The following is a 14811-nucleotide window of genomic DNA, read 5'->3' as shown; positions in this document are numbered from 1 at the left end:
AGATTGAATCAAGGTGTCGTAAAGCTAATGCAGTGAGCTCGCAGCTGCGATCAACAGTATTCTGTAAGAAGGAAGTCAGCTCCCAGACGAAACTATCTTTACATCGGTCTGTTTTCAGACCAACTTTGCTTTACGGGAGCGAAAGCTGGGTGGACTCAGGATACCTTATTCATAAGTTAGAAGTAACAGACATGAAAGTAGCAAGAATGATTGCTGGGACAAACAGGTGGGAACAATGAGAGGAGGGTACTCGGAATGAGGAGATAAAGGCTAATTTAGGAATGAACTCGATGGATGAAGCTGTACGCATAAACCGGCTTCGGTGGTGGGGTCATGTGAGGCGAATAGAGGAGGATAGGTTACCTAGGAGAATAAAGGACTCTGCTATGGAGGGTAAAAGAAGTAGAGGTAGACCAAGATGACGATGGTTAGACTCGGTTTCTAACGATTTAAAGATAAGAGGTATAGAACTAAATGAGGCCACAACACTAGTTGCAAATCGAGGATTGTGGCAACGTTTAGTAAATTCACAGAGGCTTGCAGACTGAACGCTGAAAGGCATGACAGTCTATAATGATAACGTATGTATGTATTACTTTTTAAAATAATTCTTACTTGTAATAGTTACTTTTTACAAAATATTTTTTTAAATTCCGATCTCATGTGAAAAAACGTGAGTGGTTTCCTAAAGAATTGCATATAGTGAAGTAATTGTAATTTTACTGATTACTTGTTGAAAAAATAATTGTAATTGAATAATATATTTCTCAGTTATAATTCAGCCTAATTACTTTTATTCTGGACTTTTTCCATCATTGGCAACATTAGTATCATAAAATTAATTTAAATAACAATTGGCTAAAAAGGGGTTTATTATGAATAGAGAGTTATTTACATTATTTTACCTTCACTATTCACATTTTTTTTGTTTCTTTACAGTCTTATACAACCAAATTCTTGATTTTTAGTACATCGAGTACAATTTATGAATTATCATGATAAATTATTGGAGTTCCACCCAAAAAGGTTCATAAAAGAAACTTTCGGTTTAAAGGTTAGTGATAAGAGGGATTCCCTAATTCTTACCCATAATCGCCTATTTAGGATATGCTGACATGAGGTCTAAACATTATAATGCAAATACAAATATTTACCCAAAAATACCTTAAATCTACTGTCTCTTTCTTTTCTCCTACCTACCTCAAATTTGTTGTTACCTACAGCCATAAGAGCCTAAAATCTTAGTCAGAACTCTGATTTCCTTCTAAGGCACAAACAGTGCACAGAATTACCCTCTCATTACTGCATGTGGACTTCAATGTTGGTGACTGCCAAGCCTTAAGCAAAGAATGTGTCCAGTAATTTTGTAGAGGTATAAATTTCTAACAAGTGAGATGATTTTGTGCACTTCACTTTGGTTCCTTGAATGTTAATAAGACTAGAAAGTATACAATGTCACTATAACAACTTGAACAATATTTCTAAAGTGGCAAGCAATCAGTGATACCATTTTTATGCAAATTGAAAAGCATAATTTTGTCAATCAGACTCCTAAAAAAAAATAGGTAGCCTATATACACCCAGTGGCCAAAAGTCATGGGAAGGCACTGAATGTAATGTTAATAACGAGTTCCTCCTCCGCAAGCCCTCAAAACGGCAGCAATATGGCGAGGCATTATCGACTCTACAAGGTGTTGGAATCGTTTTGGAGGGATCTGATCCAAGCCACGGATCTTGCACTACTACCCACAATTGTTCTTGTGTAGTTGGTGCAGGGTTCATGGAGCGTACATCAGCACCGACAGTATCCCATAAATGCTCGACTGGATTATGGTCGGGGGAACAGAAGGGCCAATCCATGGTCGTAACTTCACTGGAGTGCTCCTCCAACCACCTCGTACCACCACAGAGCAGTGACACGGCGCACTGTCGTGTTGAAACATGGAATCTCCAACAGGGTAGTGTAGGGCCAGAAAGGGATGCAGAAAGAATGTCCACATAATGTGCACCCATCAGTGTTCTCTGCAGCCGAACAAAAGGGCCTAACTGCGATCATGAGAACGCCGCCCAGACCAGAACTGAGCCACCTCCTGCCCGGACACAACCTTGTTGACCCGCAGGATCTATACCTTCATGGGGCATACACCACACTCTCATGCGCCCATTAGCTCAATACAACTGGAAACGGGATTCATCGGACCATACCACACGCCGCCACTGTTCCACGGTCCATTGTCGATGATCGCGGACCCATGAACGTCATTGAACTCTGTGTCAAGGTGTCAGCAAAGGGACATGGGTTGGTCATCGGCTGGTGAAGCCTATGCGGTGCAGTTGCCTGCTTACAGTCCTGGTAGAAATGGGTGTCTGACTCCCAACATTCAACTGGGCGGTGATCTGACTTACAATAGCCCATCGAGCGCCCAGTATGGTTCTGTGCAGGCGATTCGATGTCTGTTCATTAAACACCTGGGGTCTTCCGGTGCAGCAGTTTACGTGGGTGGTAACATTCTCTCTACGATACTGAAAATACATCCTCGACACTGTTGACCTCGGAAACCAGAATTAGTGTGTAATGTCCGCAACGTAGACCTATGCGCCGATGATCACCTCACGCTCAAAGTCTGTTAACTCGAGACGTATTGCCTCTGCATGATACTGGTGTTTGTGACTAACTGCTCTGCTACGCCACAGCTAGCAGCAATGTTCAGGGGTCACACTCAGGACTTTGTCTAATGGGACACCCCTTCCTGTAACTTTTGGCCACTCAGTGTAGGTTCAAGTATTCTAGATATATTCATATTATATAATCCACTTGTTATATATTTGTTTAAGAGTCGTCTTCTGCTGTTTTTTCACACACCCTCATGGGGTCATTGGTGTTAACAATGCCCCACATTTGACTTCGCCCTGTTTTATAGCTGGATGCCCTTTATGGTGACAATCCTATGTGGAGGAGTGTATCACTACTGTGTGTTCCTGTGATGGTTCCTAATGTGATGTGTGGTGTGCAGATGAAGATACAGTAGAAGTTTGTTATAGCGAGAATTCATTACGGTGAAAAATGTACTTGTTATAGCAGATTGTCGCTATTTCCAAATTTTGTAAGTCTGGTAAAAAACCTCCCACACATTAAAATCAGTATGCAAAGGCAATCACTTTGTTCAACACTTGTGTTCTCGCATATTTTGATACTGCAGTTTACTCGTTAGTTTTTTTTTTTAAATTCCAAAACAACGTGAAAGTATATGTTCAATTTAATTCTGAAAATATTGGAGTAGCATCACTCCAGTGGTGAACGTTTCAGTTTTCTTCTTATTCAGATAACATCACCTAACCTAACTTAATTTCATATGACTCATGAAAACCTATTTCTAGCTCCAGTAGAGTAATGATAACCTTTTTGCTACAAATTTACATGGGAATAGCCTTTTTGGAATTTAAACAGATGCGACAAAATAGAGTGAAACCTCGTTAATGTGTTGCCCATTTCAGCGATTTCTTGCTTAGCACCTTGTTAATTCGAAGTTCTGATTCATGTTGTATTAAATCTATATAAAAATACATCACTTATCGCTAGAGGATTCGATCCCGGGATCCCAACCGCTTTTCAATCCCGTAGATTTCGAGATTACGTTTTTTGGGATCCCGGGATTTTCGGGATTGACATCATTTTTAAAAATTTGTAAAATAGACTGCGTGAAGCGAAACTCTCAGTGCGTTATTTATGCGTCTTTTCGGTGTGTAAATGCCTGTTCTTGTTTAGCGCATGAGTTCATCCCCTATGTGCGGAGAAGTCTGACCACAATGCGTGCATTAGTACATTACCTCTCCTGTGTGACTGAGATGAGTGAATGCCTTCTTGAAATTTAGCGTCAAAAAGGCGCTTATAGCTTTGAATAATCCAGTGCAGTTGGAAGAGTCCGATTTCGAGCTCATCGATGAAATCATTAAAGTCTTGGCTCCAGTCAAATTAACTGTAGAAGTACTCTGTCGCACGGATGCGAATTTATGCACAACTGGTACTGCCCTTAAGTTTCTTTTTAAGCAGTTAAATGACAATAGCTCCGAGTTGGCTTCCAAATTCAAGATACATTTACAAAAGTGCATGAAAGATCGCCAAAGAAATGAGTTGAATGGCGTATTTTGCTACCTACAAAATCCTCATAGTGACAATGTGGCATTGGCGTTCGATGATGAAATAAAGGGTCCATTTTCAAGTCTGAGCAAAGTCCTGATAAAAAACACATTGTTTCTTTAATTGAGAGATTAAATGGTAAAAAAAGACGAAGAGGAAGAACAAAATATGCAAGTCGAGCCTACAAATACAGAAAAAAGTGATTTGACGCTCAAAGAAAAACTTCAGCTGGAAATAGAAAACAGCATGAAAATTATGTCTCCTGAAGCATTAAATGAAAATGAATTTTCCAGAATTGTTAAGAAGTGAACCTATAAGAGTCTTCAAATTCTACTCAGAGCTATAACCTAGAGCAGCCTTATATGTATTTACTAACGATTCCTCCAATTTCCATCGAACCTGAACACGCTTTTTCATCAGCTGCATATATGTGCAACAAATTGAGAACAGGTTTGGTGATGAGACACTGAACGCGTTATTTCTCAGATCATATTTTCGCAATTCAAACTAGAATGTTGCTATTAAATTAGTTTTCTTTATATTTACGAGAAATGTGAAATGTGACTGGTTAATGTTATTTTTAAATACTTTCTGCTAAGAAACCTTCTACCTAGTTATTATGTTGTTACATGAAAGTCGTCTATTTAGTCTATGTTCAGAGAGATTGTTGTTAATTTCCGAAGTTTATTTGCATAGTTTGTTACATAAGTGTTTTATAACTTTATGTAAGTTTAAAGAGATCTCACTGATTCTTGGAAAAGAATAATTTTAACATAGAGACAGAGTGATTTTAAATCTGGTTAGTCTGACTCTAAGTCTGACAAGCTAGAGTGATTAGATTAGCTAGGTGTATACCGTAAAATATGTTTATTTTGTCTAAATTTCGATTTGCTGATTAAACAGCTGATTTCTGTGAGAATATCTTATTTTTTATTTGTAACTTTCAATCCCGGGATTGACCAAGTGTAATCCCGAAATCCCGGGATTAGAAATAAGGGCCGGGATTGAATTGCCTACTTATCGCGTCACAAATGTTCACTATTATCACTTAGTATGTTTGCATTAATCCTGGCCCGAAAATGTCATCCCTTGTGAAATGACCATGATTTTCAACGCAGATTAGAGCCCTCGCAACAGGAGGCAGGTCAGGGAAAGTTGAACAAAAGCGGGAAATGGCCTTGAATGTCTGAACTTTTCAGGATAAATTACACATTTGGAAAGCAAGATGTTAGCCTCAGGGATGTTCAATTTTGCTTTCTGGTTTTCATTGATTTTGCTGAATAATGCAGTAAGCCTGTTTGTGTTTGTATTTCGCATTCCATTCAACAAGTTAGAAATGCATCTGTGTTGAGTGATACAGTAGAGGATAGCGAATATGTGTTGTGCAATAGCCTACATAGGTATTAGAATATAATCGTGTGAAGTTGACTAGTGCGGTGCATATCTGTCGAGGTAAGGAAACTGAAAAGTCCTGCAATTGCTGACTAATGAAGATAAAATTAAAATCCAGTAAGTGGACAGGCATCTGCATCTTTCAACGGCTGCGCGCACGTTGAAACTTGCACCTTCGAGTTTCGACTTGAGTCAATCGAAGCACTGTAGCACTGAAGTTGATGGTCAAAGTCATTCTCTGGCACATGGCCGAGTTCAACCTCTAAATAATTCATGGCCAGAAAAAATGTTTAATAACCAACTGGTCCGAAGTATGAAGCTTCAGCTGACATATGTTTTAGAAAGTGAGTAATCTGCAATAATGCGCTGATACTTTTATGGCCTCAATGCAAAAGTTTTATATTTGTTGTCTGGTGTTTTACACACCTTTTAATACACTGCTGTTATTTAATAATCCCCAGTGGAAAAGGTCTTCATATTTGTTTTCTTGTCTTTTTTACGTCTTTTAATACTTTCATCTCGTCTTTATGGAAACTGTAGATAGCTGCATCTTTCACTGTACCCATACGTACAAGATGTAAAATGCACGCATGTTGAGAAACAAGAAAAAACAAGTGTTTAAATATAACTGTTGGATATTTTTATTCGTGCATTCAATAGTATGTTTACTCGCTTAACACATTCTCTTTCCTTGTCCTCTACAGAAACATCCCAACAAGGTTTTAGTGAATGAACTAACCTCTGAAATAAGCCACCCACTCAGCACCGTATTTTGAGGTGTATCACATTCTTGCTTAATTTCAATACATAGCATTAAAATTAAGCGATTGTGTATTTCAGCCTTTATTTCAAATGAGTTAACTACTGCTATCAGCCACGTTATTTATGCATTTATTATTGGAAACCTGTTCTCTTTCATTTCGAGTTTTGTTTACAGAACACCAGTCAACGAGTATTACTAATCGACTCCGAGATCACCTTTGAGTTTGATCGTTGACGAAAGAGCTCGCTAGTGCACATAAAGAGAAAACTATACTGAAGATGATCAAACGCATTCAATATAATCGCTGGAATACATAAATATCAATAACAGAAATATAACGTATGCTTAATCGCTTGTAATAACGGATGCACCAGTGACTGGGTTATTGCAATAACCAAATGACAGTACACATTTTAATATATTGGGATTTTCAAGGAACAGAAAAGAAACCGCTGCTTTTACAACAGAGTTCTCGCCATGACGTACTCACTATAGTGGACTTCTACTGTATGTATTAAGACAAATGCCCAATCTTGAGCCAGAGGAATTAACCAAATGTGGTTAAAATCCCTGGCTCGAACAGAAATCAAACCTGGGGCCCTCTGAACCACAGGCCGCTTACCCTGACCATTCAGCCAAGGAGCTGGACATACATATATTGAAAGAGTTTACTAAAAACGGCTTTGGCAAATCCGTCCATTCATTCTACTGGATTGATTTGCTTCATTTTGTTTTATTCTCTCCAGAATTACCTGCCAATGAATCATGAGACACTGATAGGTCTCTATGTTCAGCCAACTTTGAGTAATCATGAAATCAAATCATTAAATGATCACTCCAATAACTGCAGGCGAAGGCTTACCCTAACCTGCAATACATTCTGTACTTAGAAGGTTGCTAAGCGACTAACACTTTCATTAATATTTTGTCCGACTCGTCTGAACGGTCAGCATACTGGCCTTCGGTTCAGAGGATCCTGGGTTCGATTCCCGGCCGGGTCGGGAATTTTAATCTTAATTGGTTAATTCCAATGGCATGGGGGCTGGGTGTATGTGTTGTCTTCATCATTTCATTCTTATCATGACGCACAGGTCATCTACGGACGTCAAATAGAAAGACCTGCACCTGGCGAGCCAAACCCGTTCTGGGATATCCCGGCACTAAAAGCCATACGACATTTCATTTCATTCATTTTCTGATAGATGTGATTTTCACACTCTGTAATGTAACTGCATGCAGCCCATGCAAGGTAACTAAAATAAAAGATAGGCTATTCCGGCGGTTGAAGCTTCCACTGGCTGGAGCACTATGATGTCACGCGATATGAACGATAGCGAGTAAGGTACACAGTCGCAGTACAGCAAACCTGTAAGTTCTCGTGCCTGTGAAACATCTCTATCTTTCATCAAATAATAGTCTGGTTTAGTTCGATTCGATAAGTAATGGCACTTCCAATAGATTTAAAAACGTGAAAATGTGTTAAATTTCGTCACATGCTGAGCAAGTAGAACATCAACTATCAAATACATGACATATGATACGATAAGAAATAAAATATTGCCATGCAACTCAAAATAATTAATTTATATCCTGATGAAGTAAATATTTATATCAAACGGTATAGGAAAATGTACATTATATTGATATCTTTATGGAATTATATTAAATTATTAAAACGTACATGTCAGGAGACTTAATTACTTGATGAACCAGCCCAAAGCTTAGCCTTCTTATTGGCATATTTTCTCAGTGCTAGCTCCTTACTCTTTGCATTAAAATGCCATATCCTAATAAATGTCCTGGTCCTTACGTAGAGACAAATTATTTTGTCATGGAATAATGGAAATTTTGACTTAATAATAGAAATAAGAGTTTTCATTACATTTTCGCATCTGGATACAGTCTTACCGCGAAACACACCAAATGAAGTTTCGAACTGGGCTATGTTTTTTAACCACTCATGACTGGGATGTGTGAGGCCCCCTTTTGAAATAACCGAGATCCAGTAACAGGTCTCTTCTCGCACGACATTTTTGTCTCTTTCTTCGTATTTACTGTATATCGGATCACAGACACTGTATTATTTCACGAGCTTCAAAATATATTCAGAAATATAAGTTATTAGCACATAATAATGTTAATGTTATTGGATTTCACATCCCACTAACTATATACTTAAGCACCTTCACCACCGGACTGAGACAGGATTGAACCTGCCAAGTTGGGCTAAGAAGGCCAGCGCTCTACCATTTGAGTTGTTACTCAGCCCGGCTATTAGCACGTAACAATAATTTTTAAAAATGTGATTTCATTCAGTCATTTATATCTGACACCTTTTTTACCGTACGAGCTCTAATAATGGAGATATTCACGAGTTTATAACAAAGTGTTTCAACAACCAAGCATTGCTGACGAGGAAGTACTGTTATGCCATCACAGTAGCAAACTGACTGGCTATGATAGTTGTTGTTGTTATTGTCTTTATAATATGCAAAATAATAATAATGTTATATGTGTTACATCTCACTAACAACATTTACGGTTTCCTGAGACTTGAGGTGCCGTAATTTTGTCCCATGGGAGTTCTTTTACGTGCCGACAATTTATACCGCCACACACATTTCCATAATATGTTGACTGCATTTTAAACAGTACAGTGGTTCTACTTCAGATACTGACAACACGAACACTGTTCACGTAGTGAACCACTATAAAATTATTATGTATCCGAGATCCGATATACAGTAAATACGTAGAAAGAGACAAAAATGTCGGTCGGTCACTTGCTTTCTTGGCTTACGCTGCGTGAACTATCAACAATAGACCCCAAGTGTAAGCGTACGAATTGTAGAGCATAGAAACCTCTACAAAAAAAAGTCTGCGATGGCACATACCTATTTCCAACCGGCTGCCCTCTTAAACCGATTTTATTCTATAGTCTGCTGTAAAAAAATATAACTCCTTAAAATTAAATAAATATTTCGATATTATCCTACAGTTCCTCATCAAAATAAATTGGTTGACCTCCTCCAGTATTTTATAAGGATTACAATAACCTTCTCAGGACATTATTTGCATGAATGGTTCAGAAGTTATGACCATTTTAGACTGTAGTGGTAATACGTGTCAGCAGTACGGGTGAGCGCTGTCTCATATCACATGACGTCACGCAGAAGGCGGCCAAGCAGAGAAACAAGTGAGCGTGATGCGTGAAGAGACCCCCCTGCAGCCCATGTTTTGATTACTACCTGTCAAGCCAGAGAGTATACACTTCCTCTCATCACGGAAGAATACTATTCCCTGCTAGATACTCTTTGATTCTCTTACTTTCCCCAGATTCCAAATATATTCAACAAATGGCAGAGTGTTCCTAATATCTTACATGCCGCTAAGAGAAAACAGTCTATGTACAAACAGACCCCATCAGGACATACGCCTTAGACAATATCTGGGAACACCTATTGAAGGATAATCTAGCTTCACTAGAAAGACTCAAGGCAATGTATCTTAAAAAAGTTCTCTGACTGGCAAAAACAGCTCCTTCAAAACTAACCTCTGTGCTCATAAGACAACCATTCTACATACAAGAACCGCAATTAAAAAATACCATTGCCTTCAACAACACAATACCAAGCTTTACATCAAGAACTGCAGGATAAAAAAGTGAATATATGGATAGATTTTTAACAAACAGATGGCATGATGACGTCAGAATGGATTAATGCCGACTACGAACTGTGGCATACCATAGCCTCCTTCTTATTAAATGTTCATAAAACCACTGAAAAGGGCAGGCAAAGCAATATGACTACGACAGGCATATCGAGACGAGTTATCTGACACCTATTTATAACGAATGCTGTGGAGCAACACGGGTCCTTTAGTATTTGTTTAAGAGTATCAATGAATATTTAAAAAAGAAATCATGAAAAAATATTCTATCTCCCATATGTATGATAACATCAGTTCTCGTATCTTAATTACCCAGTAGTTTGATATGATACTTTGAAATTTTTAAAACCTATTTTCAATTTTTTCCCCAGATAATTTCTACAACCTAAGTTTGATGGAGAAAGTTATCCTATCATGCAAAGGTGGGAGGAATTTAGCTCAACGAACAGTGCTCCAGCTCAGGCAGGTAAAGGAAGGTACAGCCTAGCAGCTGCCTGCACGGATCTTGGCTATAACTAGTGAAGGTGCACATATCTATTTAAACTTTTAATAGAGTTTTATTGTGCCTAATGTCTCGTTCTATTCCGTGCATTGAATTATGGCAAGGAATCAAAATAAGTTGTCTTGTATACAAACACCATGTGCTACGTAAATAGTTTAATTACACTGTATTCATTTTATTACGCCATGCAAGAGAAATAAAATGAATTATTTTGACATGTGATAACTACCATCTGTACTCATAGAAATACTGTAGGCCTACATAAAAGCTTGTTAGCATAAACAATGAACGACAAGCGAACTGTACGAGTGTACTGAGTAAACATAATATACTCAGACAGGTACACTGTTGTGGCTTTGCTTGCGCCTTGACTCCGCATATCACCATCTAGTCTTTACAGCACAAACTATTAGAAGTCAGCTGCTCTCGGCTCTTCCTGCACTCATGCTGTTAGCTCAAGGAGCGGAGTTCTCTCATTGCCCATCTATGCAATAGTTGAAAGGAAACTTCAGGAACAGTAGTAACTATAGTTGTTAAAATACTGATTTCTAAGAAAAGCTGAGAACCAATGCAATCCTTCCAATCAATGACCTCCAATATGTATTTGTGAAGAAAGTCATTACAGCTGGTAAACAGTACACCCAAAACAAAAATTAAATACACTTACTTGGAGATGGGCTTGCTGATGATGTAGATGGAGATGGTTCACTAGCTTGAGCCGTGCAGGCAACAGCTTCATCTTGCTGAGGTGCGATAACTGTGTCTATTAAACAAGAAAATATTTCTATAGTATATTTAACATTTTTAAAAATATGCACTTAAACCATTTTAGGACCAAATATGTTTAAGAAGTGTGTGCCTGAAAAGACCAGCTGTGTGCCAGGTGGTGTGATGAAAAAAACTAAGGCTTATTTTGAAGTTCTCCTTCCATGAATCCATAACATAAAATGTAACGACAATATCAATATGATCTTCTTCCAAAATGTTGAGAAAACGACTGCATTTTCACAAGAAGTGGAAAAGGATATAATGTGAATAAGAGGACCATTTCAAAACACATTTTAGGTTTATACCATCGACAAAATATGGCCAACTGGTCATTTCTAGATAGTGCAACCATTGGTGACAGTCAGTTGGTCTTATTCTTAAGGGTGGGCACTGACGATATGTCATCAACTGGCCCTATAAGGGTTAATAAATAAAAATAAAAAATTGGAAATTTTCAACTTTCACAAGTGTATAAATTTAATCATATGTAATGTTCAACTGCTCCATGGCAACCAACCTGCCTATCAACCAAAGTGGTACATATGAAAGCACCATATAAAAAATATAAAAAAATTAGATTATAACAAGAAACTCTTCTAACAAATTTCAAGGGACACCAGACTGCTGGAATTTTGCCTTTAAAAGAGGTTCTTGTAAGGAACATATCTGTAACAAAAATCTCATTATATACAAGGCTGTATCAAAATACAGAATAGTCACTTATAACAACAATCAACAGAAAAACTTCTTAACTGATTCAAAGAAACCACTGCACAGTAAGTAGGTAGTTGTACAGGACAGCACTACTTGGAGCAACTGATCTCCACTACTTTGAAGAAAAAAGGAGACTACTGTCAGATATTTTATTATGGACACTCGGGTTTAGGGTTTAATATCAATATAAATGGTCCGTTATTGGACATGGGAATCAATATCTATATCATTTAGGCTTTAACCTGTTCGGTGGGTGATGCAGTGAGTGCCGCAGCTACAAGTCGCTTGCTCAGCAGGGAAGGTGGATATATCTGCCAATTCTAATTTTTTTTTTCTCAGGTGCCTGCCAGCAAAGGTTTATTTTTTTCTCAGCAGCATATTCTGGAAGTCTGCCTTCTAATGTGAATTTTTTCAACTATATTTTCCCAATACCAATGTGTCATCCACGAGTTGCATCATAAAGAACGCAACTTACGTCCAGGCAAGAATGACCTAAAGCCTAACAGCCTCGCACTAAAGCTTTAGCTCATCGCCTAATCACCCCTTGGATGCAATAATATTGCTGTAGAAGGGATTTGTTGAGATTATGATACTAAACAGACTTTCTGATGACACATTAGAACTGTGACCTGATTTATTATCCCCAGTCTTGTGTTCTTCCCTCACAACTGGAGTGTGTGTTTTCCACGAGTCACACACAACATTTTATATTGCAGGTATGTGTTCCCTAACACTGGTACAATTCACGATTTCCTTTCAAACTGCAGAAACCAGGATTCTATTTGATTCTTTTTCTTACATTTTTTCTGCTAAAATGTCTAAAAGGAAATACCGGCCCCCACCATCAAGAGGAAGATGATTTATTGATCATGATAAATGAAATGTTGGAATTTAGTGGGGAGGATAGTGATCTTAGTGAAGTAAGTCTGCCGAAGGGGGATTTGTAAGTGACAGGAGTTTACCCGGAACAAGTACTGTAGGCCTGAATGTACAAGGTTCGGACCCAGCTGATACGAATGTTCAGCAGTCGCAAGAGAGACAACGCATGTTCAATTCCAGTTCAAGTAGTAATCATGACAGTGACAGTTTTGATAATAATACTGATAACATTACTATAAAACTATTACAACTTCTTTGTCAACTTAGACTGAAATGGACAAGAAAGGTCCCACTTTAATCCAATATTCCATCATGGTGTAAAGGGCGAGTTTTTATGGAAAACAAAACAGTGTGTGAATTATTTTTTGATGACGATATATGCCAGAACATAGCTGAACAGATCAATGATTCACAGCAGAAAATCGCACATAAAAGCCAGTTTAGTAAGATAAAAGAAAGGAGTCCAGATCAAGACAATGTCCGGACAAGTAAGGAAGAACTAAAGCTTCTTATGGACATACTTTTGCCGCAGGGGATTCTACAGAAACCTAAGGATATTATACTTCTCACAATCGCTTGTTGGCTACAACTATTTTCTAAGAGATGATGATACAGAAGAGATTTTTCTCCGCCGGGCTGAGTGGCTGAGGTGGTTGAGGTGCTGGCCGGCCTTCTGACCAGGGAGGTTCGATCCTGACTCAGTCCGGTGGTACTTGAAGATGCAGAAATACGTCAGCCTCGTGTCGTGGCATGCAAAACAACTCCTGTGGGACTAAATTCTGACACATCGGCGTCTCCGAAAACCGTAAAAGTAGTTAGTGAGACGCAAAGCCAATGACATTAATAATAATCTTATACATTCATGCATTTCTCTAACAATGAGGCGTATAATAGACAAATTCCTCCCAAAATATACAAGATAAAGCCAGTATTTGACCACCTGGTAGCAACAGTAAAGCAAAGTATCAATTGATGAGAACCTTTTGTTATGGAAAGGGTGACTATAGTTCATTCCATGTTAAGAAAACAGTATTGCTCTTATGACAACACGGTTGCCTTATCGGACAGCTCTGGTCAACACTATCACAGATAAACGACGGCACATAAATGTGCGAAATTCAGTATTTAAGTTCAGGATAAAAAGCGGAAGAAACTAAGCTGCAAATTATTTTTATGAAGTTAAGGGGATGGGGGGTTTACAGGGGCTATTTTTGGTCTGTACAGAATCAGAAGTAAACTGAAGAAAACCTACAACCTGTTTTCCAGTCAGTGACCCGGTCAGGGATGGAATGGATGAAGCCCCCATCTTGCGGTGAGGATAGGAGTTGTGCTGACTGCCGAGACCTGTCACACTCCTTTGGGGCAATGATTAATGACTGGCAGATGAAATGAAATGATAGTGGAGTGTGTTGCTGGAATGAAAGATGACAGGGAAAACCAGAGTATCCGGAGAAAAACCTGTCGCGCCTCTGCTTTGTCCAGCTCAAATCTCATATGGAGTGACTGGGATTTGAACCACGGAACCCAGGGGTGAGAGGCCGACACGCCGCCACCTGAGCCACAGAGGCTATTCAAAGGTAAACTACGGCCCCTAAAAAAAAAAAACCCGCTCAACATTGAAGTTTAAGACAAATTTGGGGAGAAAATAGAAAAATATTTTTAATGGGTTTGAAGGGTGAGGGATACATTTAATTGGGATGCATTTAATTGCATCTAATAAATTTCCCCAGGCAACGCGGGGAACTACTGTGCTGTCATATAGCTCACAAAAACAATAGTAAAAATTAAATGCAGTCATGAAAAAAGTGGTAAAATTAAAATGCGCTTCAGAAAGAACTAAATAACAAAACCAAGCACACCAACAATGACAACACCAAAATCTTTAGCAACAACTTCTGTACAGTATGAAAATAATAGAATACTCACAAATACTATACAATATACAACCAACTCTCACTCAACACAAGACAAGACAGGGATTTA

The 14811-nt window shown here is 38.4% G+C and overlaps 1 protein-coding gene across 1 annotated transcript in view; it reads right to left on the bottom strand.

Annotated features, from left to right (window-relative positions):
* The window catches only part of LOC136874064 (UBX domain-containing protein 4), a 104353-nt gene that overhangs the window by 76933 nt on the left and 12609 nt on the right, over positions 1-14811 (bottom strand). The window contains exon 4 of the mRNA XM_067147582.2: positions 11135-11230. Within this exon, the coding sequence (XP_067003683.2) occupies positions 11135-11230 (96 nt within the window). The remainder of the gene's footprint in view (positions 1-11134; positions 11231-14811) is intronic.

The sequence above is a fragment of the Anabrus simplex genome, chromosome 5 (genome assembly GCF_040414725.1).
Source record: "Anabrus simplex isolate iqAnaSimp1 chromosome 5, ASM4041472v1, whole genome shotgun sequence".
Classification (NCBI taxonomy): domain Eukaryota; kingdom Metazoa; phylum Arthropoda; class Insecta; order Orthoptera; family Tettigoniidae; genus Anabrus; species Anabrus simplex.
Note: the sequence above shows the minus strand (reverse complement) of the source record. Positions and strands in the feature narration are given on the sequence as shown.